The 25,653-nt window shown below is 37.6% G+C and overlaps 1 protein-coding gene across 11 annotated transcripts in view; it reads right to left on the bottom strand.

Annotated features, from left to right (window-relative positions):
* The window catches only part of pbrm1 (polybromo 1), a 91,956-nt gene that overhangs the window by 39,774 nt on the left and 26,529 nt on the right, over nucleotides 1-25,653 (bottom strand). For 5 of the 11 annotated variants that reach the window (XM_072280949.1, XM_072280943.1, XM_072280946.1 and 2 more), the window contains 9 exons: nucleotides 23,190-23,331; nucleotides 23,001-23,098; nucleotides 17,675-18,020; nucleotides 16,716-16,818; nucleotides 13,103-13,745; nucleotides 9,344-9,564; nucleotides 8,508-8,699; nucleotides 6,510-6,667; nucleotides 5,225-5,494 (listed from right to left, as the gene is read on the bottom strand). In XM_072280949.1, the coding sequence (XP_072137050.1) occupies nucleotides 5,225-5,494; nucleotides 6,510-6,667; nucleotides 8,508-8,699; nucleotides 9,344-9,564; nucleotides 13,103-13,745; nucleotides 16,716-16,818; nucleotides 17,675-18,020; nucleotides 23,001-23,098; nucleotides 23,190-23,331 (2,173 nt within the window). Of the gene's footprint in view, nucleotides 1-5,224; nucleotides 5,495-6,509; nucleotides 6,668-6,858; nucleotides 7,271-8,507; nucleotides 8,700-9,343; nucleotides 9,565-13,102; nucleotides 13,746-16,715; nucleotides 16,819-17,674; nucleotides 18,021-23,000; nucleotides 23,099-23,189; nucleotides 23,332-25,653 lie in introns of those variants that run through there. The other 6 variants (XM_072280951.1, XM_072280944.1, XM_072280952.1 and 3 more) reach the window with 4 other exon arrangements.

Raw genomic sequence — 25,653 nt, 5'->3', positions numbered from 1 at the left:
TATATTTTTTTTTGCGTGACTGCATGTTTACTGGTATCGTAAACATACGTGCCTTGGGCTGTGCGTGACCGTTGGTACTGTTTTGTTTGACTGTATTTATGTATGGTTGAATGACAACTAAACTTGAAGTTGAAAATATTTATATGGTACCTTTCCTGCCCATTAGAATATCTCAAAATATTTTGTATCTGAATAGCCAAAGCTTGCTAGGCTATAGGCGAATTGCTGGTAAAGGGCAGAGTAGATATAGATAAGTACTTGGATGGGAGAACTATGTGGGGTTAAAGGGCTTGTTTGCACACTGTAGAACTCTATGAACTTTTGAAGAACAGGCACTGTTGTAATGCTGGGAATATGATAGTCTATTTTCACAGAACATAGTCCTAAAACAGCAATGATAATAATCAGGCAAACATGAGGAAATCTGCAGATGCTGGAAATTCAAGCAACACACATAAAATGCTGGTGGAAGGCTGCAGTTCTGACGAAGGGTCTTGGCCCAAAACATCGACTGGGCTTCTTCCTATAGATGCTGTCTGGCTGCATTCACCAGCATTCTGTGTGTGATAATAATCAGATAATTTATATTAACAATGCTTAACAATTTTAAGCAATTAACATGGTGTCAACCTTCAACTAAATTTTCCTTGGATATCATCAAGATACTTTAACTGATATCTTATTAACTATGAACATTTAACAATGTTTCAATTTAGAATATCCTTACAGTGGACTCCAGACTCTATGACGTGTGAAGTTAAGACTTCAATATGGTAAAAAGAAAAATACAAATGAAGCAAAGGAAAACTTAGAAGTATTCCAATTCCTTGATCTAATACTAGAATTACCTTCTTACCAAAAATTGGGAGATTAATTAATTTTATCCCTCTATATAACAGGACTTTCAGAATCTGTATATTCAGAAGCATAGATTTTTGTAATTATGTCAGATATACTAAAATAGAAAATGAGTTAGCTTCATATTTTGCTATGAAGTTTCTGTTCTCCCAGAAAGTGAAACATATTATGATCTGCAGAGCTGTCAAACGCTCTTCATATGACAAACCATTGAATCCTAGAGTAATTTTCGTGAGCCTCCTTTGAGCCCTTGCCAGTTTCAGCACATCCCCTCTAGGAGTTGGGGCCCAAATGTGCTGACAATACTCCAAGTGAGACCTCACCAGTGCTTTATAAAGTCTAAACATTATATCCTTGCTTTTATATTCTAGTTCTTTTGACATTGCATTTGCTTCCTCACCACGGGCTCAACCTGCAAACCAAATTTGGTTCAGTATGCTGCTTTTATTGTTTGCATGCTTTGTTTTTTTTCCTCTTTGCGCACTGGATATTGGTTTTCATTTTTTAAAAAATTGATTTATTTTGGGTTTCTTACTTTGTGGCTGCCTGTAACAGACAACTCTCAAAGTTACAGACACAAAATGCTGGTGGACGCAGCAGGCCAGACAGCATCCATAGGAAGAAGCACTGTTGACGATTTGGGCCGAGACCCTTCGTCAGGACTAACTGAAGGAAGAGATAGTAAGAGATTTGAAAGTGGGGGGGGGGGGAGGGGGAGATGTGAAATGATAGGAGAAGACAGGAGGGGGAGGGGTGGACAGGTGATTGGCAAAGGGGATACAAGGCTGGAGAAGGGAGAGGATTACGGGATGGGAGGCCTAGGGAGAAAGAAAGGGGGAGGGGAGCACCAGAAGAAGATGGAGAGCAGGCAAGGAGTTATTGTGAGAGGGACAGAGAGAGAAAAAAGGGAAAAAGTAATAAATAAATAATATATAAATTAACTGGTCCTTCTGGCCCAACGACACCGTGCTGTGTGACAAAGCATCTGCTGATTTTGTCTTGTTTGTGATATTTATGATCTTAATTGTGTGTGGGTTTAATCATCACTCACACGTCATGAAATTTGTGTTTTTTTTGCAGGACTACAGTGCAATACATAAAATTACTACAGTACTGTCCAAAACTCTTAGCATCCAGCTATATGAATGTCCCTGACTTTTGTACTGTACTGTAATTTTATATATTTTCATAGAAATTTACCAATTTTAATTTACAATGAATGCTTTTAAACAGGTTTCTTTTTTTTTTAAAAAAAATACTTTAGTATGGCAAAATGTATTTTAATATATTTGTAAAAAGTCCAATGCATGTACTGGGTATAATTTTTTCTGGGTATAATTGCTGAATAGAAGGAACAGTAAACTAGAGGAAATTACAAATTTAAAGATAACGATCTTTTAAAGAATAGCTTTATTTGTCACATGTACATTGAAACACTAAAACATACAGTGAAAAGGTGTTGTTTGCATCAATGACCAACAGTCCAAGGATGTGGTGGGAGCAGCCTTGCAAGTGTCACACAAGTCATAGAAAAGCACAGCACAGAAAGAGGCCCTTTGGCCCATCTATTCCCTGCTGAACCATTTAAATTGTTGAATCCCATTGACTCCCACTTGGACCGTAGTCCTCCATACCTCTCCCATCTATGTATGTATCCAAACTTCTCTTGAATGTTGAAATCAAAATCACATGCACCACTTGCGCTGGCAGCTTGTTCCACGTTCTCACCATCCCCTGGATGAAGAGGTTTGCCCCTCATGTTCCCCTTAAGCATTTCATCTGTCACCTTTAACCCATGACCTCGAGTCTCACCACCCAACCTCAGGATAAATGGAGAAAGTGCGCATTTATCCGATCTATACCCCTCATAATTTTGTATACTTCTATCAAATTTCCCCTCAATCCTCTTCATTGTAGGTAATAAAGTTCTGACCTAGTCAATCTTTCCTGATAACTCAGGTCCTGCAGTCTTGGCAACATCCTTGTAAATTTTTTCTGTATTCTTTCAATCCTATTTACACATTTCCTGCAGGTAGGTGATGAAAACTGTACACAATACTCTAAATTAGGCCTCACCAACATCTTTACAACTTCAACATTAACATTCCAACCCTTGTACTCAATACCTTGATCTATGAAGGTGACTGTGCCAAAAGCTTTCTTTACGACCCTATCTACTTGTGACACCACTTTCAATGAATTATGGACCTGCATTCCCAGATCTCTTTATTCTACCACATTCCTCAGTGCCCTAGTGTTCACTGCGCAAGACCTACCCTGGCTGCTCCTCCCAAAAGGCAACACCTCACACATGTTTGCATTAAGTTAGTCTACCTTTTCTCAGCCCATTTCTCCACCTGGTCCAGACCCCTCTTCAGCCTTCCTTGTTGTTCACTGTACAACAGTGTCATTTGCAAATTTGCTGATCCAGTTAATATTACCATCAAGGTCACTGACATAGATGATAAACAGCAGACCCAGCACTGATTGCTGTGGCACTCCACTGGGCACAGGCCCTCAGTCAGACAGACACCTTGCTTCAGGCACCAACAGAGCATCCCCAAAGTTTACTAACCCTCACTAATCCACACATTTTTGGGATGTGGGAAGAAGTCCATGAGATCACAGGGAGAACATACAATGTCCTTACAGACACTGATGGGAATTTAACCTTAATCGCTGGCACTGTGAAGTGTTGCGCTAACCTCAGCACACCATGCTGTTGAGGCAAGTTTGTGATTTGATGTGGGCTTGACAACTACTGGAAAGGATGGAGATGCCTTTAACAATTTTTTTTTAAAGTTTCTGTATTCAAGGAAAGGATGAAATAAATATAGTCTTCTGGAACTTGCCTGACTTAATTGCAGGTAGCCAAGAACTTTCCTGGATTTCTTTTCCAAAACTGATAATAGGGTTTTTTTGCCTGTCAAGGTAGAGTTATTTAAGGGAGAATATTAGCCAGGAAATGAGAGAAAGGAGTTGATTTTAATATTTTGCCTGATTTTTGTCAATTTAAAGTGCAGTACTCTCCCAGTACTGCACTGAAATTACAGAAATATCTCTTGATTCATTCCTGACCCAAGTATTCCCTTGACAATTTGCTGTTAAAGGTGATTTCCCTGCTTATATGCCAAATCAGCAGTTCCCAACCACCGGACCGCAAAGCATGCGCTACCAGGCCGCGAGGAAACGATATGATTTGGCGATGAGTCAGCTGCACCTTTCCTCATTTCCTGTCACAGCCACTGTTGAGCTTTAACACACGCGAGGTCATTACCCGCGCATTATCCGTGTCAGCGCGGGAAGGAGATCAACTCCTCGAGCTTGCAAATGACGGCGGGCTGAAAAGTATGTTTCACATAACATCTCTGCCGGCCTTCTGGATCAAGGTCAAGGCTAAATATCCTGAGATAGCCACGAAAGCACTGAAAACGTTGCTTCTATTTCCAACATATCTCTGCAATGAATGCAACGAAAACTAAACTGCGGAATAGACTGGACATAAGGAACCCCCTTTGAGTATCGCTGTCTCCCATCACCCCTCGATGGGACCATCGCGTTGTAGTAAACAAGTATTCAGCCCAGTGCTCCCACTGATTCAGCGATATTGGTGTGTTGCAATGATTTTATATGTTCATACGTGGAAAATAAGTGCTGTGTGTTTAATATCCAAACGTTACTTAAAATGTTATGATGCTATTGACTGACTTATATAACGATATAGCAATTACAGCACGGAAACAGGCCATCTCTGCTCTTCTAGTCGGTGCCGAACGCTACTCTCACCTGATCCCACCGACCTGCACTCAGCCCATAACCCTCCATTCCTTTCCTGTCCATATACCTATCCAATTTTTCTTTAAATGATAATGTCGAACCTGCCTCTACCACTTCTACTGGAAGCTCATTCAACACTTACTTCAAGCTCCCCTGTCCTCCCCTGATAATTGACTTACCGCTATATTCATGCGAGGAAAATATGCGCTGTGTGTTTAATATTAAATTCGTTACATAAACCCTTTTAGAAACGAAATTGAGTGTATTAGCCACTTATCACCCATATTCCGGTCGTGATTAACACCCTCCCCCCCCCCCCCCCCCCCCCCGTACAGAATCGCCAAAAACTATTTGTAGAATGAAATTGGCACGGACACACATGCGCACTGGTGCACGTGCAAGGCTTCATGGTCATTGTGGTCTCTCGGGGTAAACAATGTACTTAACTGCTACTCTTGTCTGTTGGCAACCCTACCCCCACCCCGGGTCGGCCGGTCCGCAGTGCAAGAAAGGTTGGGGACCCCTGTGCCAAATAATTATCATCCTGAATTTATACCACTGGATTCTTTGTAAACAAAGATACTGTTACCTTGTCAATTATGCTGTTACTCTCATCACCTTTGGATTCTTCAGCCATTGGTTCAACAGATTCTTTGTTTTCTGTTTTGTCTGAATTAGCAAATACAGAAGCAACACGGACAACTGGCAATGGTGTGTTTCTTGGAACAAATTTCACTGCACTTAGAGGCATAGTCCATAATTTAATCTTCTTGAAGGATTTGGTCTTTGCTGAATATCGAGATTCACAGACAAATACATCTTCATCTCTGAAACCCTCAGGGCGAATTTTGAAGTATTCCTATATTTAAGGCCAGACGAAAGAAATATGAAAGCACACTTTAGCCATATCATTTCACTCTCATTTATGAGAACTAAATGGTGTTGATAATATATTCAACACCAATGAAAATTTGTCAATACAGTTATGAAGATCATTACAATCAGAAAAACGTGCCTCAGTCTAGATAATTTTTAAAAGACAGAAACAGAACAAAAATTTGGTATTCAATGAGGAATCCATATTCATCTTATTAATCAGTAATCACAGGCAATAAATTTTGGATATGATATTGAGTTGTGCTAACTCGATTAATTTCTACTGTGCAACAGTGATTTTGTTACTAAAGATGCAGGAAAATCTGACTTTGGGAGAAAGACATTCCCAATTTATTTTAACCTGAGTTTCAAGTGATCTTTGCCAGAAAGGGGGTCGTGCAGAGGATGAATCATAAGCAATAAAATTTGCTATACTTTATTCTATGAACAAACAGAACACAGAACAGTACAGGTCCTTCAGCCCACAATGTTGTGCCAATCTTTTAACCAACTCCAAGATCAATCTAACCCATCCTTTAAAGGTCCTTTAATGGTATCAGCCTCTACCACCACCAATGCTTGATAATATAGGCTGGCATATGAGCAATGACCATTGGGTTAATAGTCCATCTGGCTAATGACAGGATTTTAAAATAAATTAATATTTACAGAAGACAAATGAACATGAGAATGAAATTGTAAAGGAGTTGGGCAGGAAGTAAAGTGTATTTTCCTCTCTTCCGAAAAGTGTAGTTCTCTTAGCTGTACGAGGATTTCCCCAGTGCCCATTTGCATCAAGCGACCTGTTGTGAGCTGACACTGCCTGGGACCATTTTGCAACTGCAGTATTAGAGATACACAAAACCTTCTTCAGTGAAGTTGTAATATTCACCAACTTTGCAACAATGAGATCAAATAACATATTTTAAAGTGTTGGTCAGTATGTTTTACGATAACTTCCAGTGTCATTATGGAGAAATTAAAAACCATACACTCACCTTTACAAACATCACTACACATTTGCCTAGGATTTTGCTGACTAGAACCTTATTATAGTAATCACTTTTGAAAACTTCTTTCTCAAGAAATTTTCGTGTAGCTAAGTGGAAAGTTTCATTTGGCCGATAAAACCAGCAACCATACAGCCACTTCTCACCTACAAAATACATTGAGTGCATATTTAACATTTTTGGTATAAACATCAAATGATTAAAAGCAACAAAACTGACTTTAATTGCAATTTATAATCATAGGTATAATTCAAAAATATTAACAGAATATATGCCTACTATTAAAATACTGCACGATATTAAATTTGGATCTCAGTAGTAGGCTGTCTTAGAGTACCTGAGTTAGGAAGGAAAAAGTTGCAATTCAGATTTACTCAGGTAATCGAAGATGAAGAATGACCCTCTTTCAGCAGGCACCATCACGCTGTGTCATCGTATCTCTCTAGGACTCCTCCCCAACACAGTCTGCTCTATTTTCCCTTTCACTTCTAAAATTTTCTTGGTTCTGATGAAAGCTCATTGGCCTGAAATGGGAATTCTGTTCCTCTGTTGTGGGTGTTGCTTGACCTACTGAGTATTTCCACCACTTTCTGTATCATCGTACTATGTGTTGTCATCATGTTACTCATGGCACAATGTCAAACAATTAGGTCATCGTTCGTCTTTCTACAAAGGTACCAATCTGGTAAGTGTACATGATGTTCTTCTCAGAGTGTAGTTCATCCATTGTATGTAATTGCATAGATTGCCTAAAAGTAATTATGAATGAGGCAAAGTGTTCAAGAGCATTTTCAATACCAATGGTATAACTATCATTTAATTTACTGTTCAAAAGACATACTTTTAAGATCAAGATGAATTAACACCTGGAACAAGGCACTTCCTATTACTCTGGTTTAAAAGGGAAATGGGCTAAACACTGGCAACGAGGACCAGCTCATGCAACTTGATTAATGTGGGTGAGTCATGCAAATGGTTCCTCTTCTGTCTTGTATTATCCTATGACTCTATTTCAGGCACCCAAGTGTCAGCTCCAAACCTTCAAGGGGTGGATTTTCTGTAATAATCTAGAAATGGGAATGAAACAGGGCAAATAAAAATAGAGGTAACCATCCAGGACAGTTACCTTCTTCACTGTTCACACAGGGTGACTTTGGGGAAAAAAAACTTATAATGAACAAGCTACTTTAACCACTAATTTAACAAACAACTTACTCATACATATTGTACCACACATACACATTAGCACCTGCTCTCTCTTACGGAAAGAAACATATGCGCGTGCACACAAACGTACATGTGTGTGGGTTGAGATACAGTGCCCTTGCACATTGGTTCCCATCACTTCACTCACACTGCCCTAGGGTCCCTCAAAACACAAATTTTCTGCCCTGCTCTCCATACTCCATTCTTTACACCTACTTCTTTTCTGTGCTTGCCTATCTATATTTCAGCTTCCAGTTCATAATCTCAGTCACATTTTTGTGCTGACTCCTGATCCTGTCATAGTCAGGCCCAGGCACCTGATACATCTACAAACTGTTTGTACATGTCCAAAATTCAGCTACAATCCCCAAAAGGTTTATTTTTTTTTAAATCTGCTTTTCAGATTTTTTCAGTCTAACTGGCAGCATAGCATGGTTGGTGCTGTTGCTAGATATGAAAAATCCCACTTTGCTGATGCTAGGATGAAATTACTGTCGGGAATGAAGAAATCCCCACAATCAACATACTGCCACGCACAGTATGTTCCAATTATGGGTGTCAATCCTCAGCATTAGTAGTGAGTGGTATTGTTTTGCCGCTGGCTGCAAAATCTGGGACTATACAGAAGAATATAATGACCTGTTGCTATTACTTTAAACAGAACTAATAATACAAATTCAAATAATAGGTTCTATTTAAATCAATCAGCTACCATTCAATTTTTCAAAACACTACCTTAATTCTATAATCCAAAATTAAAAATCAAACTGAACCAATTACCAGTGTCATCTTCCCAGAGTCTCTCAATGCAGACGATGTGAGGGAGTAGGTTTGGCTCGGCTGGCTCAACATAAACATAATCTCCAACATGATACATGTTGTCTTTAAAGCTGCAATCTTGGCTATAAGTACGCTGGATTCCATATGTTCCATGGCTTCCTGTGTGATCATCACTCATGTTTTTCTCAGATTCTATTTAGAAGAATTATACATTTTACTTTGTGATTGAAACAATTATATAAAAAAATGTAAGATTCCTTACAAATACATTTTACAAATATATTGAAATGATAAGGGTTTCCACAAGGCATGATTTGGTTTAAGATTTAACTCAAGTTTATTTTTGAGCTGTCTTAGTGGCTTAATTGTTTAATGAACAGCTGAACCACATCATATCCAAACTTGCTGACACAGTTACATATATGAAGAACTGGCAGTACAATGGAAGCAAACGGCATGAAACAAACCCAAAGGTCATTTTCAGGATTGAAGGTAAATGAGAATATTGGAAAGTAAATTAACCACCTCATTCATATGAAATTACAAGAACTAAGGTTAAAAATTTTTGGACCAAACACTTTTTCCCAATTAACATTTTCTATGCCCTTTCCTCTCAGGAGCCGTTCTAATATAAATTCACTTGGATGAAGCCTTAATTTCTCTGAGAGTTGTTGATTTTATAACAAGGTAGTTTCAGGGAAGACTGGATACAGGAAATTGAGATCCCAGAAGTGCTATTGACTATCCAGATACTTTTGGTCCCTACAATAACAGCAATAAAGTAGAAAAATACTAAAAGCTGTTGAAAAAATTGCAAAAATCCCAGTTAAACTTACCTGATAACTCTTTCTTCTCCTCTTCTCTCTTCTGCTTATCTTCCTCCATTTCCTTTGGTAGTTTCTCCTTCTTTTCTTTTTCCAAATCATGCTGCAAATGTTTCAGAGTATAGCTGAGAGCTGGTGAAAGCAGAATCTCTCCATTTTTGCATAATTCATCACGTATCTTAATGAAAAAATGCTGAAGTTCCACTGCATCTTCATAGATTTCTGAATCAGTTCTAAGTAGGCCACAGAGATATATGTTAGTATTATTTGTGCTTTTATACATTAACCTATTTTTCCTAAGGGTAGTAATATGTTACAGTACTGTTCCAAGGCCTGTATATCCTGTGTATTCCAATAACCTCCACATTTGAGCCCACACAGTATCCACAGTTGCAAGAAAAAAATTTGTGAACCCTTTGCAATTAGCCATTGTTTTGCATTAATTACTCATAAAATATAGTCTGATTTTCATCTAAGTTACAATAATAGACAGACACAATGCGGCTTAACTAATAACACGCAAACAACTGTACTTTTCATGTCTTTACTGAATACATTGTTTAATTATCACAGTCCAGACTGGCAAAAGTATGTGAAACCTCATACTTAATAACAGGTAGAACCTCCTTTAGTAGCAATAACCTCCACCAAATGATTCCTGTAGCTGCTGATCAGAGATGCACGACGAGGATGAATATTAGACCATTCCTCCATACAAAACTGTTTCTGGGATACCTTGCATGAACAGTCCTCTTCAGGTCATGCAACAGCATCTCAATTGTATTAAGTTCTGGACTCTGACTTGGCCATTCCAAAACATGAATTTTCTTTTTTAAAAAAAAAAACATTTTGTTGTTGATTTACTCGTGTTTCAGATCATTGTACTGTTGTATCATCCAACTTCCATAAGCTTTAGGTGACAGATCACTACCCTGACATTCTCCCGTAAAATATCTCAATACAGCTTTGAATTCATTGTTCCCTCAATGATTGCAAGCTGTCCAGGCTCTGAGGCAGCAAAGCAGCCCCAAACCAGATGCACCTTCCACCATGCTTCACAGCTGGGATGAGATTTTGGTGTAGGTGTATCGTGCCCCTTTTCCTCCAAGCATAATAGTGTGCCAAAAAGTTTAAGTTTTGTTTTATCTGTCCATAGAACATTGTCCCAAAAGCGTTGTGGAACATTCAGGTGGTCTTTTGCAATCTTGAGACGTGCAGCGATAATTTTTTTTTGGAGAGCAATGGGTTCCTTCCATAAACATCATTCTTGTTCAGTGTTTTTCTTATTTTGGACACACGTACAGAGATCTTAGCAAGTTCTAGAGATGTCTGTAGGTCTTCTGCTGTTATCTTCGAGTTCATTTTCACCTCCTTCAGCATTCATTGATTGGAACACCTGACACCAAATAGCTTTTGCAGAAACTACACAGAGGGGGAGCAGTGGGACAGAAAGCATTATGCCATGGGTTCACATACTTTTTTGAACCTAGACTGTGATTGTTTAAATGTGTACTCAGTATTGACAAGAAGTACAATTGTTTGTGTGTTATTAGTTTAGAAAGATTGTGTTTGTCTATTTTTGTGACTTAGATGAAGATCAGACCATACTTTATGAGTAATTAATACAGAAAACCAGGTAATTGCAAAGGGTTCACAAACTTTTCTTGCAACTGTATGGTTGGTGGGGAGTGGGCTGGAGATACTCAAGGCATGCTTGAACCTATTCTTAACCAATGTTCACAACATGTGATGCAAACAGCAAATCTTTGGTGTGTGGCAGGACACAGAAGTCAGGAGAAATCCACACAGCAACAGAGAGAATATACAACTTTCACAAAGACAGTACCAGACTTTAGAATTGCAAGTACTGTTTGATGATTTCCCTGCTTAGCAAGAGACCCAGTTCAGATGAAAAATGTGCTGTTGGCTTTGCCAAAGTCTGATAATTCAGAATGATCAAAAAGTGAAGTGAATGCCCCTGTTCTATGTGGCTAAATAAACAATTTATTCCTCCACTATACTTTTCAAAGTTATGTATTTGACAAAGGCCGCTCTGATCAACATCCATTTCTGCAGTCCTCATCAGAGGATGCTGAGCCCATTATCAGATAGATTTATATACAGTAGGCAGCATAGTCTGCTGTCTCAAAGCTCAATAAGCTGGCTTCAATCCTGACCTTTGGTGCTAGCATGAGTGGAACTTATGATTGCTCTATAACTGAGTGCATGTTTGGTTCCTGCCACATCTCAAAATGCCCTGAGTTATCTTGCGTTATGTTCATTAGCTACTGTATATTATCCCATGTAATGGGAGAAGGGGTGCTAATGGGTATTAACAAGAGAAAATGTTACAGGGAAATAAGATATTTCTTGAAAGCCAACAAAAACTTGATGGATTAAAATTAAGTCTACATTGTATTTGTAAAACTAAAGCATTCTTTTGTTATTGGCCTTGAATGTATAGATTTTCTCATTCCGTTTTCTTGAACATTCAGTTTACAATATAAAACTATTTAGAAACGGACAAGTTGAAAAATAATTGTTATGTGGACAAAGACATGATGATGTTGCCCCGGCTATATTAATGCCCTCTCATGTAGTACATCATGTGCCTCTACCCTGATTAAAGTTGTATGTGTGGGCAGTTCTGAAATGATATAGTATTGGCCAAGAGTAAACAAGTGTGATTTTATTTGTCTTTTTTCTAATCAAGTAGCAATTATTGAACTCAATTTCAAATTTGTCAAGCAATGTATGAAGTTAATCTTTGAACATTTTAGGTTGTCATAGCTGATTGGGGGGGGGGGGCGGTGTTGTGGGGATAAGCTCCTTCTATCTATTAAATGCTCCCAATGGCAAGTGGCTGGTACCCTCTGACAACGGAGTCCATTCCTGGCCCTCGCATTGCGGCATAGCTGCCAAGCCTGGCGGAACTGCTTCTACTGAAAGAAGGGGCAAAGGTGGGTTACTGGTGCCTTAAAACCAGCTGCTTCGGGTAGATGGGGCTTACCAGCTACGGTTGGCAGCTCATCTAGAAGGAAAGCTCTGATCTCAAACCTCCGCAGCTTTGCGGCTATACTAACTCATGGGGAAGGCTTCAGGAATAAATGCAGAGGGAAAAATCCAGACCTGGATTTCCTAAGACAGTTCAACGCTGACTTGCAACTCTTGAGACACTGTTGGTGTCAAACTGTATCGGTTTCTGCCATCCTTTTGGATTCATCAACTGAGTGGAGAAGGGGAGCCATATTGTACTGCCTTGGCTTGCATATCACTTAGGCAACTAGGACACCATATGCATGATTGATCCCGACCAATGGAGGGGGTCTCAATCGTTGAACTGGAGTGCAAGTACTAAAACTAACACACAACTAAAATGTGTATTATTTATAGAAATCAGAAGAATGTCAGCTGTGGGAAAATGAATTAGTGTAAAAATGGATGCACTTCATTCCAACTGAATACTATCGATTTACTACGCATATTACTGGCGATATCCAAAAGTGAAACTTTTGCCTGAACTAGTATTCCTAACAACAAGAGAAAATACTAATCTTTTAGCTATTACTTATTTTTAGATAGATTTAATATTTATTACTAGGAGAAGGAAAACAGGCTCTATATTTTTGCTTGAAACTTAGTTCTACATGTGCATTCTTTAGGAATAGTATCAAACAACACAGATACCAATAGTATTGATCAGGAAGTTATTAGTATTAGTAAAGAGTTGACCTGACGATAGAGGAAGGTTTATGCTTTCTATGTACTCACCTGTTTAGCCGCCTTGCTCTTTCTAGTACTTCAAACATGTGCTCCTGGAAAACATCCAGCCTTCTATATCGATTAGTTTCAATGTTTTTTCTAATAATTTCAAAAGTCAATGGTGGTTTGTTAGGAGTGCTTGGATCAGTGGATGGAATCTCTGCTAAAGAGTCACTATAACAACGCCCTTCATCATCCTGGTGGCTAAGGACGGAGACAAACAGGTTGTGTATCAACTCCTGTATAAGTAACTTTACATTGGGAATGTGTGCATCATCTTCTCCATCCAATTCTTTTTTGGTTTCTAGGAGAACTTTGTGAAGGACTAGTGCATCTTTATAAATAAGGGATTCTGGTTCATTGTAAGTGCAAGCATTGTTAAACATCAACACAAATTCATCAACGAATGAGTCAACATCCTGATATTTATTAGCCATCATGTGACTTTTGACTTTTTCCATGTCGATTGGCTTTTTAATTGTTAAGTAGTAATCTGGGAGTTCCGATCGAGTAGGTAGTCTGAGAAAGATGGCACTCAGTCTTCGACCCCTGGTGTCAGTGTAGTTTTTGACTGCTTCATATAACTCATTTAATTTTTGCTGCAATGGGGTCAAGTATTTGGATTTTTTGGGGGAAATACCACTCTTCCTGCCTGAAAATAAAAGGTAAGAAATGCTCAATAGTCCATTTACATAGAACAACCTTCCAAATCAAAACAATTCTTTGAACAATTTCCAGTAAAAACCTGACAACTATTTGCAGTAATTAAAGAAAATATGGCTATTTCTGAATAACACACTTCTTTCTCAAAGAGCAGGACTTTAGAGTTCAATTTTAATCAGTCATCATGTTTCTTCTACAATTTCTGAGGCTGCAGATTTTTACATTTTGCTTACTTCACCTTTTAGCAGCATTTACTCAAATATACCGATATTAGAAAAAAAATTTGTATTTGTATCACACCCTTCATGAACTCCTTCTGAACTGTAGGTACTTGTTGAAATGTAAGAAACCAAATGCTCTCCTTGTATAATAGGTAACATCCACAGTACCAATGGGATAATGGCATAAATTTACTATCTTACTTTTCTAATGCTAGCTGGGATACCAGGAATAAACACTTCCTTGAATCATTGCCTCAGGACTATTTGTGTCTAGTTAAGAGAGCAAAATCCACCCAAAAGCAGAAACTATATAGATGGAAACTAAGCCAACCAACTTATTGGGAGTTCAGGATCTTCTCTTTTCTCCATCTTACTCATAGTGGACACAGGTCACACAGTCTGGGTAAGCCATTAAACAACCCCACTGCATCAGTCTATTTTATTTTCTCTGCACATTCCTTTCAACTCCCTACATATCCTACCAGACACTTGCACACCAGCAGCAATTTACAATGGTCAAATAACAGACCAATCCATGTGCTTAGGAATGCTACAGGCACTCAGAGGAAACCCACATGGTCATGCAACTCTACACAACCAGCACTGCAGTTCAGGACTGAAATTTGGTAATGAGATAGCAGCTCAAGTGTGCCTCTATGATATACTATGTGTGTATGTTGAGATGTCAAATTCAAAAATGACTTTTGGCATCCACCTTGTCTGTCACAAGTAGCATCAATGTTTAGGCAGATATCGATACTTGGTATTATTTAAAAAGAAACTGGTTTTCCTTTCTATAGAAAAATATAACACAATGTGTTGCTTACATTTCTATGTCGAGCAAATGTCTTAAATATAGTAACTACATATTATTTTACTCTTCTGCTGAACATGCTAATAACTAATATTGTGCACCTCCAATTTTGCAATAAATCTTCAGTAAAAGTGTAGCATCATCACTGTTAGAAGAACATGGGGCCAGAAAATCCTTAACAAATATAGTACATGAGAAATAACTGGTGGACATCCTACAGAGAAAGTTCAGATAAAAAGTGGATGCACTGAAGTGTGCATTAATCGTGACACACATTACACTTCCTTGAATAAGCCAAATATTCATTCTATTAAATATTAATTGTGTTTGAATATGGCTTCTTTGTGAAACTGGTTTTAAGAAAACCATATCTTCTTCATCCCATACAGGAAACAAAAAGCACTGAGAAGCACCAAAGCATCTAATGAAGGGTCTTGACCCAAAACATCACTATCCATTTCCCTTGACAGACGCTGCTTGACCACTGAATTCCTCCAGCAATTTACTTTTTGCTCCACAGTCTCGTGTCTCAAACAAGAGATTCCTACCAATAATGATGGAAGTCTTCAAGAAGTATTTTTGTCTACTGAGGGTTTTTGATTGAATTTCAGCTCAAGGTTAGACAAGAAAAGCTAAGGTGGCTATCAAGTTCTACATCACAGGTTATTTCAGGTTGCATAATTTTGTTGTCCATACCATCATCTACCAGGGAACAGTTAGCCTCTTTACATTGAGACAATAATACATCATCTTCCTAAGCAATCTCATAACTGAGAGGAAATCAGTTCTGGAATCATGAAAAAGATTACCATGGATTTAAAAAAAACAAATGAGTCTATTTCAGCAAGACACACAAAATGTTGGCAGAACTCAGCAGGTCAGGCTGCATCTATGGAGTGAAATGAACAGTCAATGTTTTGGACCAAGAATCTTCACCAAAACTAGAAAGGAAGGGGACAGAAGCCAGTATAAGAACATGAGAAGGGGAAGAAGTATAAGCTAGCAGATGAACTAGGTGCAGAAGGTAGGTGCATGGAGGAGAAGGATTGAGTAAGAAATTGGGTAGAGATAGGTGGAGGAGGTAAAGGGCTGAAGAAGAAGGGGAATCAAAGGAATGTGATGGGCAAGTGTGAAGGAGTGAGAGGGTAACTAGAATGGATAATGGAAAATCAGAGGAGGGAGAGTGAAGAAATTATTGAAAATTAGAGAAATCGCATGTTCATGCCATCAGGTTGGAGGCTACCCAGATAGAATACGAGGTATTGTTCGTCCAACCTGAATTTGGCCTCATCGTACCAGTGGAGGAGGCCATGGGCAGACATGTCAGAACAGGAACGGGAAGTCAAATTGAAATGGATAGCCACCAGGAGATCTTGCCTTGTGTGTCTAAGACCTCCTCAACTGCCACTTAAACCAAGTTCTTCACAACCCCTAACATAGGGTAAAGATTTTGAGTATCTTGGCCCCTCATAATCTTACATGCTTCTACCAGGTAATCATTCTTTCACTCAAAGGAAAATAAACCTAGTCTATCAATCTTTCCCCGTAACCAAAGTCCTCCATTTCTGGCAAAATCTATCCAATGCAATCACATCCTTGGCTATGCGGAGTTTGCATGTTTTCTCTATGACGAGTTGGATTTTTTTTTCAGGTACTCAAATTTCCTCCCAAATCCCAAAGATGTGTTGATTGTTAGCTTAACTGGCGACTGCAAATAAGTGGCTGGTGGAAAAATGAAGGGGTGGGGGTGGAGTAAGAACGAAGAATGGGTTACTGGGGAATGGGTTATTCTGAGAGTCAGCACAGACTCGAGTCAAAAGGCCTCATACTCAGTTGTAAGGAAATGTATATATTTATGTCCACAAATATATTTTCAAATGAAACCTAACCAAGACAGCAAGTAAAATCATTGTTGATCACTTACTTAGTTTCAGTTTAGGTGAAGCTGTTTCATCATCGGGTAAAGGGCCTAATTCTTTTCTTTTATCTTTTAGAATTTTCTCCAGTATATTGGCATCATTGTACACCTGTTTAGTAATTCAATAATTTTCATTAAGACAGTACTATTGAAACCATAACGAGATATTGTTTGGTGATTCAGTAGGCCAGGGCTGCATAAGTATTTTCCACATATGGAATTACACGTCAGATTAGAGTATCAACATTAAAATTTGTCAATTTCAACTTTTGCCATTCATACTGATCTAAGTACTAGCTCATTTAATGCCATTCCCAAGAAGTTACTACTTCTTGCTCCTAACTTTTTATAGGCTACAAAATACATTGTTAAACCAAGCAGATAGATAGATACTTTAGCAATTGATTACAAGAAGCACTACTGACACTGATCAATAAACAGTTTATAAAATAATCAGGATTGAACTCTCCTCAGAAGAATGTTGCCTTTCACAGAAATTTTGGGTTAAGGTCAGATTTCCATTATAAAAAAAAAAGACCAATGTGAATTTGTAACACAGCAGAATGCAGAAGTTAATAGAATAATGCAGTCTGCTTTTCATTTAGTAAATAAATTTCACTCTGGTATTCCTCCACAACCTGGACATTGACATTGTGTGGAGGCTTGTGAGCTTCAAGAACTCCATCAGGTGATGCCAGGTCAGGGACACCCATGTTGGAATGGCTGTGGATGAGATGCCAAATGAAGATCGATCCAACCTTGGCTCCTGAACGGACAGACTCGTGTCTGCCCCTCCCAGGTCACACTTCAATTAGAAGTGTGAATGCCACACAAAACAACTTCAGTATTTTACTGCTGAAAATCTATAATCAGGTTCCTTGGAATACTGTATCTTCTTGAAATTATAAGGAATTATGTAATTATGACTGAGGTATACTGTATCTTACCATATTTAATTTACATACCTGTGAACCTTCTTCATTGTAGTGCCTTGCATTTCGAAACATTAACTTCAAGTCATCCACAAATGCTTCCTCGCTTGTATATTTTTCACTACGTATATTATGCTCCAATATCTTCAGGTCAATAGGCTCCAAGATGACTTTATAGTAATCTGGATAATCCTTTTTTGAAGGCTTAATCAAAAATAGATCGCAATATCTTCGTCCTGTTGTTGGATCATGAGACTCAACAATTGTATTGTATAGTACTTTCAGTCTGTGCTTTAAATGAGATTCAGTTTTCTTTCCAATCTTTTCTAGCTTCTTATTGCTGGAATTTAAAGATCTGTGTGTGTACTTAATTATTAGTCTTCAGAGAAAAACAATAAAATAAAAAGGAATAAAATGCAAAACCAATACATTCACTGCATGCAAGTTTACTATTTTGTACTAGTATTAATGTTTAAGCATGATTACACAACTTGTTCACTGCCCAATATTTATTTTGAAAATTACAATAAATGTAAGCAATTATCATTGCAATCAACATGATCTCTAAAAATTATTCATAAATAATCAAAAATCTATAAATATTGACAGAGCACAGAATTAATTCATCAGTACAGTTCTACCATTTGCTATTAGAGGCAAAAAGGTGAATTTAATCAATCACATTATCTGTTCTCCTTGTGAAAGTTAATGTGTGTGTAAAATAGCATAGGGATATTCAACACTTTCTTCAAAACCATAGTGTTTAGTGGGGAAGGTAACTTCAATTTTCTATAACTAAAAATAGCTAATCTACACACTGAACCTGTGTGAGATTAGACATAGAGCCAAGTTCGTGTAATTCATTTTAAAAATTTTATCGATCCATAAATATTTAATTGTTTTAAGTGCTTCAGTTTTTACATTAATCTTAATATACTTATCGTAATTTAAATATCTTTTAATGGTTTGTGAATACTTCTGATAATTTGTGAATGCAGCAGTAATCTAACCCTATTCAATCTATACAGGCAGTGCAGAAAATAATATTTAATGAATAAGCAAGAACACAATTTTGTGAGCAAGTAACAGCAGTAAAGCTAGTCTTTATTAAGGTGCAAGATGCATCTAAAATGGCATTTGAAATATTTAGCAGTGGCAGAAAATAAGAAAAAGCACGTTTCCTGGTTTTCCAAAGCAGGAAGAAGAGAAACACACATCAAAGTTGCTGGTGAACGCAGAGTAACACCATTTTTCAGCAGGGTACCATGTGACCCTCAAGACAGATATTTAAGTTAGTGGAAGAAAAAACTCCTGTGATCAGTGCCAATTTATATTCAGATGGGATGTCAAGGTCAGTGACATCCCCAAAGCAACATTCCACCAACTGCATAATTAACTCAAAACACTATAAATAATACATCACAACCATTCACCAAGTAACAATAGAAATTCTATTAAAAGTTCACATATTCCATCTTTACACACTTAGCACTACAACAAACCCGGCAACTGCAACTGGTAGCTAGCTGCCAGGCTGTGTCAGCTATTGAACTATGGTGATCCCACCCAGTGCTTTGCTGGCTTTAGTTTCTCAGTTGTCACCGTTTGGTGTTTCAAGGTACTCTTTGCATCATGGAAAGTCTGCAGACTTCAGGAAGCCACACAAGCTTTCCATGTCCTCATGAGGGAAAAGAGGAGCAATAGATAGTGCATCAGTAACTTCACTGGAGAAGTTGAGAACTGTAGCAGCAACTGACATCATACTTCAATGAGGAATACTTAAAGTATAGATCCTGTTCATGTAGGAAACTTATAACCTGTATGGATATGGCCTCTTGCCAAGAGTCTCTACCCATCAAATAACTTGTCTGGTGTGTCCAAGGGAATGCCTAAAATTGCACCCAAGTCTGGGAGTAACTGCTTAATCAAAAATTAAGTTAAAGTAAAGACTACAACTGGTATACATCACTTCTTGCAAATTTTAGCAGTTCTGAAAAACTTGTAAAATCACTTTTATTTCAGCTCAAAAATCAAATAACAATTAATCTGCAAGTAATTGCAATCCTTTTTGAAAGTGCTGCTTGAGCAAAAGTGGGAGAGGTGCCTCCCACTGTTGAACAGATAATCAACTGTACAAGGATCACGGTACTTGATGGCAAATGGAGCTCCAGTTTGGCACCAAATTACCATTACACACTTTTATCTGACGACTATGTAAATATTCCAAGGACACAAGCACCATGCTTGACGATTAACACATACTTGTCACAGATGTAACCAAGGGGAACAGATTGTGACATTTGAATGAGAATTGTAGAGTAACTGGCATTGTATGAAGACTAGTTAACAGAAAGCAGGGATAAATTAGCCACAAACACGAGGAAATCTGCAGATGCTAGAAATTCAAGCAACACACACAAAATGCTGGTGGAATGCAGCGAAGGGTCTCGGCCCGAAACGTCGACTGTACTTCTTCCTATCGATGTTGCCTGGCCTGCTGCATTCCACCAGGATTTTGGATAAATTAGCCACAGGCAGATTAGACGCTAGGACCAGTAAGGTGCCTCAGAGATTTGGATTAGGCCCTATTGTTTAAACAATCAAAACTAATGGGTTGGGAGTGGTGAGGGTAGAGGGAGACAAATGAGTTGTCCACATTGGCTGACGACACAAAGCTGATTGACATTTTGGGTTGTGAGGAGGTAGAGAAACTTCAAAGGCTAGGCTAAGTGAGGTCACTTTGATGGACAGAATGTGAAAAAGTGCTTCAGATTTAACATATTAGGAGGAAATAAATCTGTTCTTTTTTAAATATTGAGAGCTTGAAAGGACCTGAGTGTTTTTGTACGTAGCTCAGTAAAAAAAAAACCAATTAGGAAGGCAAAAGATATATCGCTTTTCTGGTCAGACTGTACTTACAGAAGTTCCTGGAAAGATTAAAACTGAAATATGTCTGATCTCCCCAGATGAGATAGGATACATACAATAGAGGGACTGCCACAAAGGTTCACCAGATTGATTCCTGGATGAGGGATTTATCAGAAAGGATTAAGCAGACTGGACTTGTACCCTCTAGAGTTTAGAGCAGGGATTCCAAACTTGGGGTCCATGGACCTCTGGCTTCATGGTAGGGGCTCATGGCATTAAAAAAAAGTTGGGAATTCCTGATTCAAAGGGACAAACGATGATCTCACTGAAACCATCCTTACTACTGTACATTTGTCAGGAAAGACACAAGAGGTGGAGCTTGTCCTGGTTGAGGAATCTAGAATTTGGAACCACATTTTCAAACCAAAGGTCCAGCTATTCCATACTGAGCACAGACAAAATACTTCATCTAAAGGACAGTGATTCTTCATAGTTCTCTACCCTAAAGAACTGTGGATGCCACCACATACTATGCAGTACAAAGTTTGATACCTGCTTATCAAAAAACTTAAAAGAAAACGTAGCAAGGTGTAGGGAGGACACAAAATGCTGAACAGCTGTGATCTGCAAACAATGACATGTGCAATATGTAATGCAGCCTGGAATAATCCTTAGGCCAGGTACCTGATAGTGAAGATAGAGAAGATGACTTCAAGCTGCAGAGAAGCCCAGGCACCTGTGCGAGTTTTGATTGGTTCCAAATTTTAGTGGAACATGTGGAAGCACAGCCTGTCAAAACAATGTTCCTCTAAAAAGTGCACATAAAATCCTGATTCCCTATAAACCATGGATGGTAATATTATGGGTGACAACCTCAGGTACGCATCCTGCAACATGACTTCCTTGGGTGTCTGCAGTTCCTGGGAGCAGCTTGTTGTAGATTCATTATATATTTGGATAGAAGTAGTGGATCATGACAAATCCCCACTATCTGTTTGTTTAGTTTCCAGCAAACTGGTTTAAGAGGTAAGGATGGGTCAGTGAGCAATGTACAGAGTACACTGCAGACTGGTGTGCAGCAGCCTTGCTGGTAGGTTGAGTGTGACTAGCCCTTTATGTGGTATTAATACTGGACAATTAGCATTAGTAAAAGCTGGCTCCTTTGAAAGTCAAAAGCTTTTCTCTTACAAAACAATGTAACTGAAAAATGTCACTACTGAGTCACGGCATTACACTTCTGTGTCATCCACTGAGCAAAACTCATTTTAGAAAAACAGCAGTGAACATAACATACATACCTAAAAATAAAGACACAAGGCAACAATGGATGCCAAGACAGCCTGAAAAATGCCTAAAATTGCTTCACTTGGGATCTGTGAGAACTTTCAACCCATTCAACACCATGCCTCATTTGGCATTGCACAAATGAATTTTTAGTTCTGTGCCTTCAACAACAATGAACACTTTTCAGGACTGAAGAAAATTTTGGAGCTAATTTCACATTATAGCCTGTGCTAAGATGTGCTAAAACTAGAGGCATATACAATGCTACAAATCAGAATTTACAATCGATCATTCAAGGAAGGAGACATTGATCCATACGACCAAATTAACACCACAATCAATGATTATTAAAATAAGAATTTCACTGTTCACTGCTCCAACTTAAACAGCATTCAAAGATGACAACCCTTTATTATTACATCCATAAAGATTTTGGCAAATCAGAGCCATTAATAAATGTAACCAAATATATATTTTTAGGAATTTCCTAAGGGAATGCTCTGAATAGATGGACCAAAGTGTATACCTACTTAAAAATGTTACTAATCATTAATTAACCTTCATCCACTTACTTCACTGCGTAATTATCTTCTCTAAGTATACAATTATTTACTTTCTAAAATATACACGTTCCAGCACAATAAGTGGTTCACAATAACCTAGCCTAGTGTTAGCAGTATTTTCCTTTTACTTGGAAATGTGGTCACACAAATCACATGTAATACTGTAAACTATATTTCTGATTTATACAGCAGAAAATTAATAAAAATGCTCTCAACAATAGTAAACAACTTACTGAAATAAGAGAAAACATTGCTGAATCTCATTCTAATAACTATTCACCAATCTGTAGGTGTGTTGTAACCATCAACATTTAAAATATCAAGATTTGGTAACCATGAAATTACTGGACTCCAGTGACAAGTCAGGAAATACAAAATACAAATCCCAAGCCCTTTCATGCAATCATAGCCATAAAATAACAAATACATTTATTTACAATTCTTTTGAATATAGTTCAACTGTTATGCTACAGTTAAAATAATTTTCCCCATGTATTTAAACAATTTTACATTTAATAAGTTTATATGAAATCATGCATTGCAGTTTTAAAATGATTATGAATATTTAATGCTTCTCATTGATATATAATTTGGATATATATTCTATTTTAAGCAGTTTAATGCTGCAAAATTTTTAATCTTACCTTTTTCTCTTGCCACTGCCTGTATCAGATGTTACAGAAGATACCATACTGTCACCATCATCTGTGTACTCTCTTCTAGCCAGCTCCTTCTTCTTTGCCTGTAAGATTACATCTCAGGAGTAAAGAAGCTCAAATCAATTTATTCAGAATACATAAATATTAAAACATACTACTTTGCTATATTTATACCTGCATGATTTGTTGCAGCTTCAACACACGTTTGAAGATTGCAGAATTAGGGATGTTATAACGCTTGGCATTTTCAAACATTAGATTCATGTCAGACTCCAGTTGGTCCAGGTTCTCAAATTCATTGTTCTTCAATTTTTGCCTATGATGAGAAGAGAATCCAACAAAACATTTACTATTAATGTAAAATTGCTCATTATAACATACATTGTATTAATAATCTCAAAAATCAAAATTTCTTGGATAACTAAAATAAATACAAAGTCTTAACATATTTATCTTAAAGTTTATAATAAGTAAAAACAATCAGATGTTTTTAAAAATATAAACAAAATCTGTCTAACTTAAACTATCAAATTGCATATTACACATAGACGGATGTGTTTGAACTCACAGGTTTTCACCTAAAATTAAGATAATTCTTGATCAGGTTATGCAACTGGGGGAAATCATGAGAAGCGATATGTTATTTTTAACCACTGACCTAGACCTCTTGATAGGCAACTGAAGAATGAGGTTTACCAAAAATTGGGCTGATATTTTTTTCCCCATTTTCCTTTGGGAGCAAAATGTCAAGCAGTAGACTGAAAATATAATGTTTTGGTAAGAACAAAGAGAATGTGAAAGTCAGGGACAATGGAATATACTGGTGTCTATTAGGGAATGATTGAAATTGAAGCTTTGTTTTAAAAAAAAAACAACAAAAGATTTTAAATCGAGAGTCCCGCTGAAGGGTTTTGGCCCCAAAACGTTGACTGTACTCTTTTCCATAGATCATAGATGCTGCCTGGCCTGCTGAGTTCCTTCAGTATTTTGTGTGTTACTTGGATTTCCAGTATCTGCAGATATTCTCTTGTTTATGAAAAGATTTTAAAACCTACTTAGGATTTTCAAATGGAAATAAGATAATACATGGAGTTGGCTATACTGATGACACTTCATGCCCTCCATAACATATTTAAGGATTCATATAATAAAACAACAATATCTTTTTCAGTTGTAAACATTAGTGGAACAATTCATGTATTAATTTAACAATAAGTACAGAGGAAGCCTTTACCAAATGTGAGTAACAGACTTAACGCAAGGGTAATCTGCAGAAAATATAAACCCAGAATATAAATTCCCTGTACATCAATTCTATTTAACATTTGAACATAACCAGAATATATAAGCTAAACCACAAGTCCAGGAATTTCCATCAGGCTATGTAGCATCCTCGCCAAGACCACCAGACTTAAAAACAGTTGCTTTCCTCAAGCAGTAAGGCTGACCTCCACCCCCTAACCCACCACCACTATTTTATCATTTCCTGTCAGAATCACCTTAAGTACTGACACTCCTGTACCTAGTGTCACTTTATATGCATATAATCTATCTTGCGTATTTATATATACAGTGGATTCCAGTTAACTGGGACACATTGAGAGCAATACATTTTGGCCCAATTGAGCAATTGCCTCAATTAGCCTGAAGATTCGTGGAAATAGCTAAGAAGGTATTAAAAAAAAAGGAAACTACCGTTTAACTAACAAATTATGTACATAAATGAAATACAGAACAAATCAGAACGCTACAAATGCTACCATGTAATATAAAAGTGTGTATTAGTACCTAACAGTTACCAACAGAGTAATTCACTCAGTGCATACTGCCCCTTATTTTGATTGACATAAACAGATTCAACACAGGCAACTAATGCAGATAATGGACTGTCTTCATGCAATACTTTTGACGATCGCACCCTCCAAATCTTTATTTTCATTTAAGATGATTGTCGATGCCTTCAAATTCTTTGTAGTTCCTAACTTGCTGAAATTAGTTTCTTTTCACTCCCAGATACTTGTTGCATATCTAAGCCTGAATGCTTGAAACTGCAGTGAGTCAAAAGAGTTCTGAAGTGTCTTCTGCTTGTTTCTCACCAACTATCATCAGTGACAAAAATCACTGCTTTTGGAAGACAAGCATATGCAACTGACATTATTTAAAAACTGTTCACTCTAAGCATGGCGTAGTATCTAATGCCACACAAGTGCACGTGAGTGACGTTAGTTAGAAACAGTTCAGCAACAGTCTCCTATCCCAATTTAAGGGGCGTAGTGTCCCAAGTAAAATGAAGGGGATCCTGGCCATTTTCTCGATTAGTTTTTGTTCTTTAAGAGTTGTTCCAAATAGGTAGCTGCCCCAATTAACCAATGGACCAAGTAACCTGAATCCACTGTATTGTGCCTTTTTTAAACTATGTTCCTTATCTTAGTGTGTTTTTTATATGTTGCATCAGATTCGGACTAACAATTATTTTGCTTTCTTTTACACTTGTTTACTGGAAATGACATTAAACATTCTTGAATCAGTTAAAAAATTAATAAATAAGCAGCATTGCTTGGTCCATGAAAAGAATCCAGTTATTTGGGAACAAATAAAAATATTTCTGTGTTGATTAAAATATTCAGAATCAGCATGG

This window comes from Mobula birostris, chromosome 16 (assembly GCF_030028105.1).
Source record: "Mobula birostris isolate sMobBir1 chromosome 16, sMobBir1.hap1, whole genome shotgun sequence".
Lineage (NCBI taxonomy): Eukaryota > Metazoa > Chordata > Chondrichthyes > Myliobatiformes > Myliobatidae > Mobula > Mobula birostris.
This window is presented reverse-complemented; position numbering and strand designations above follow the sequence as displayed.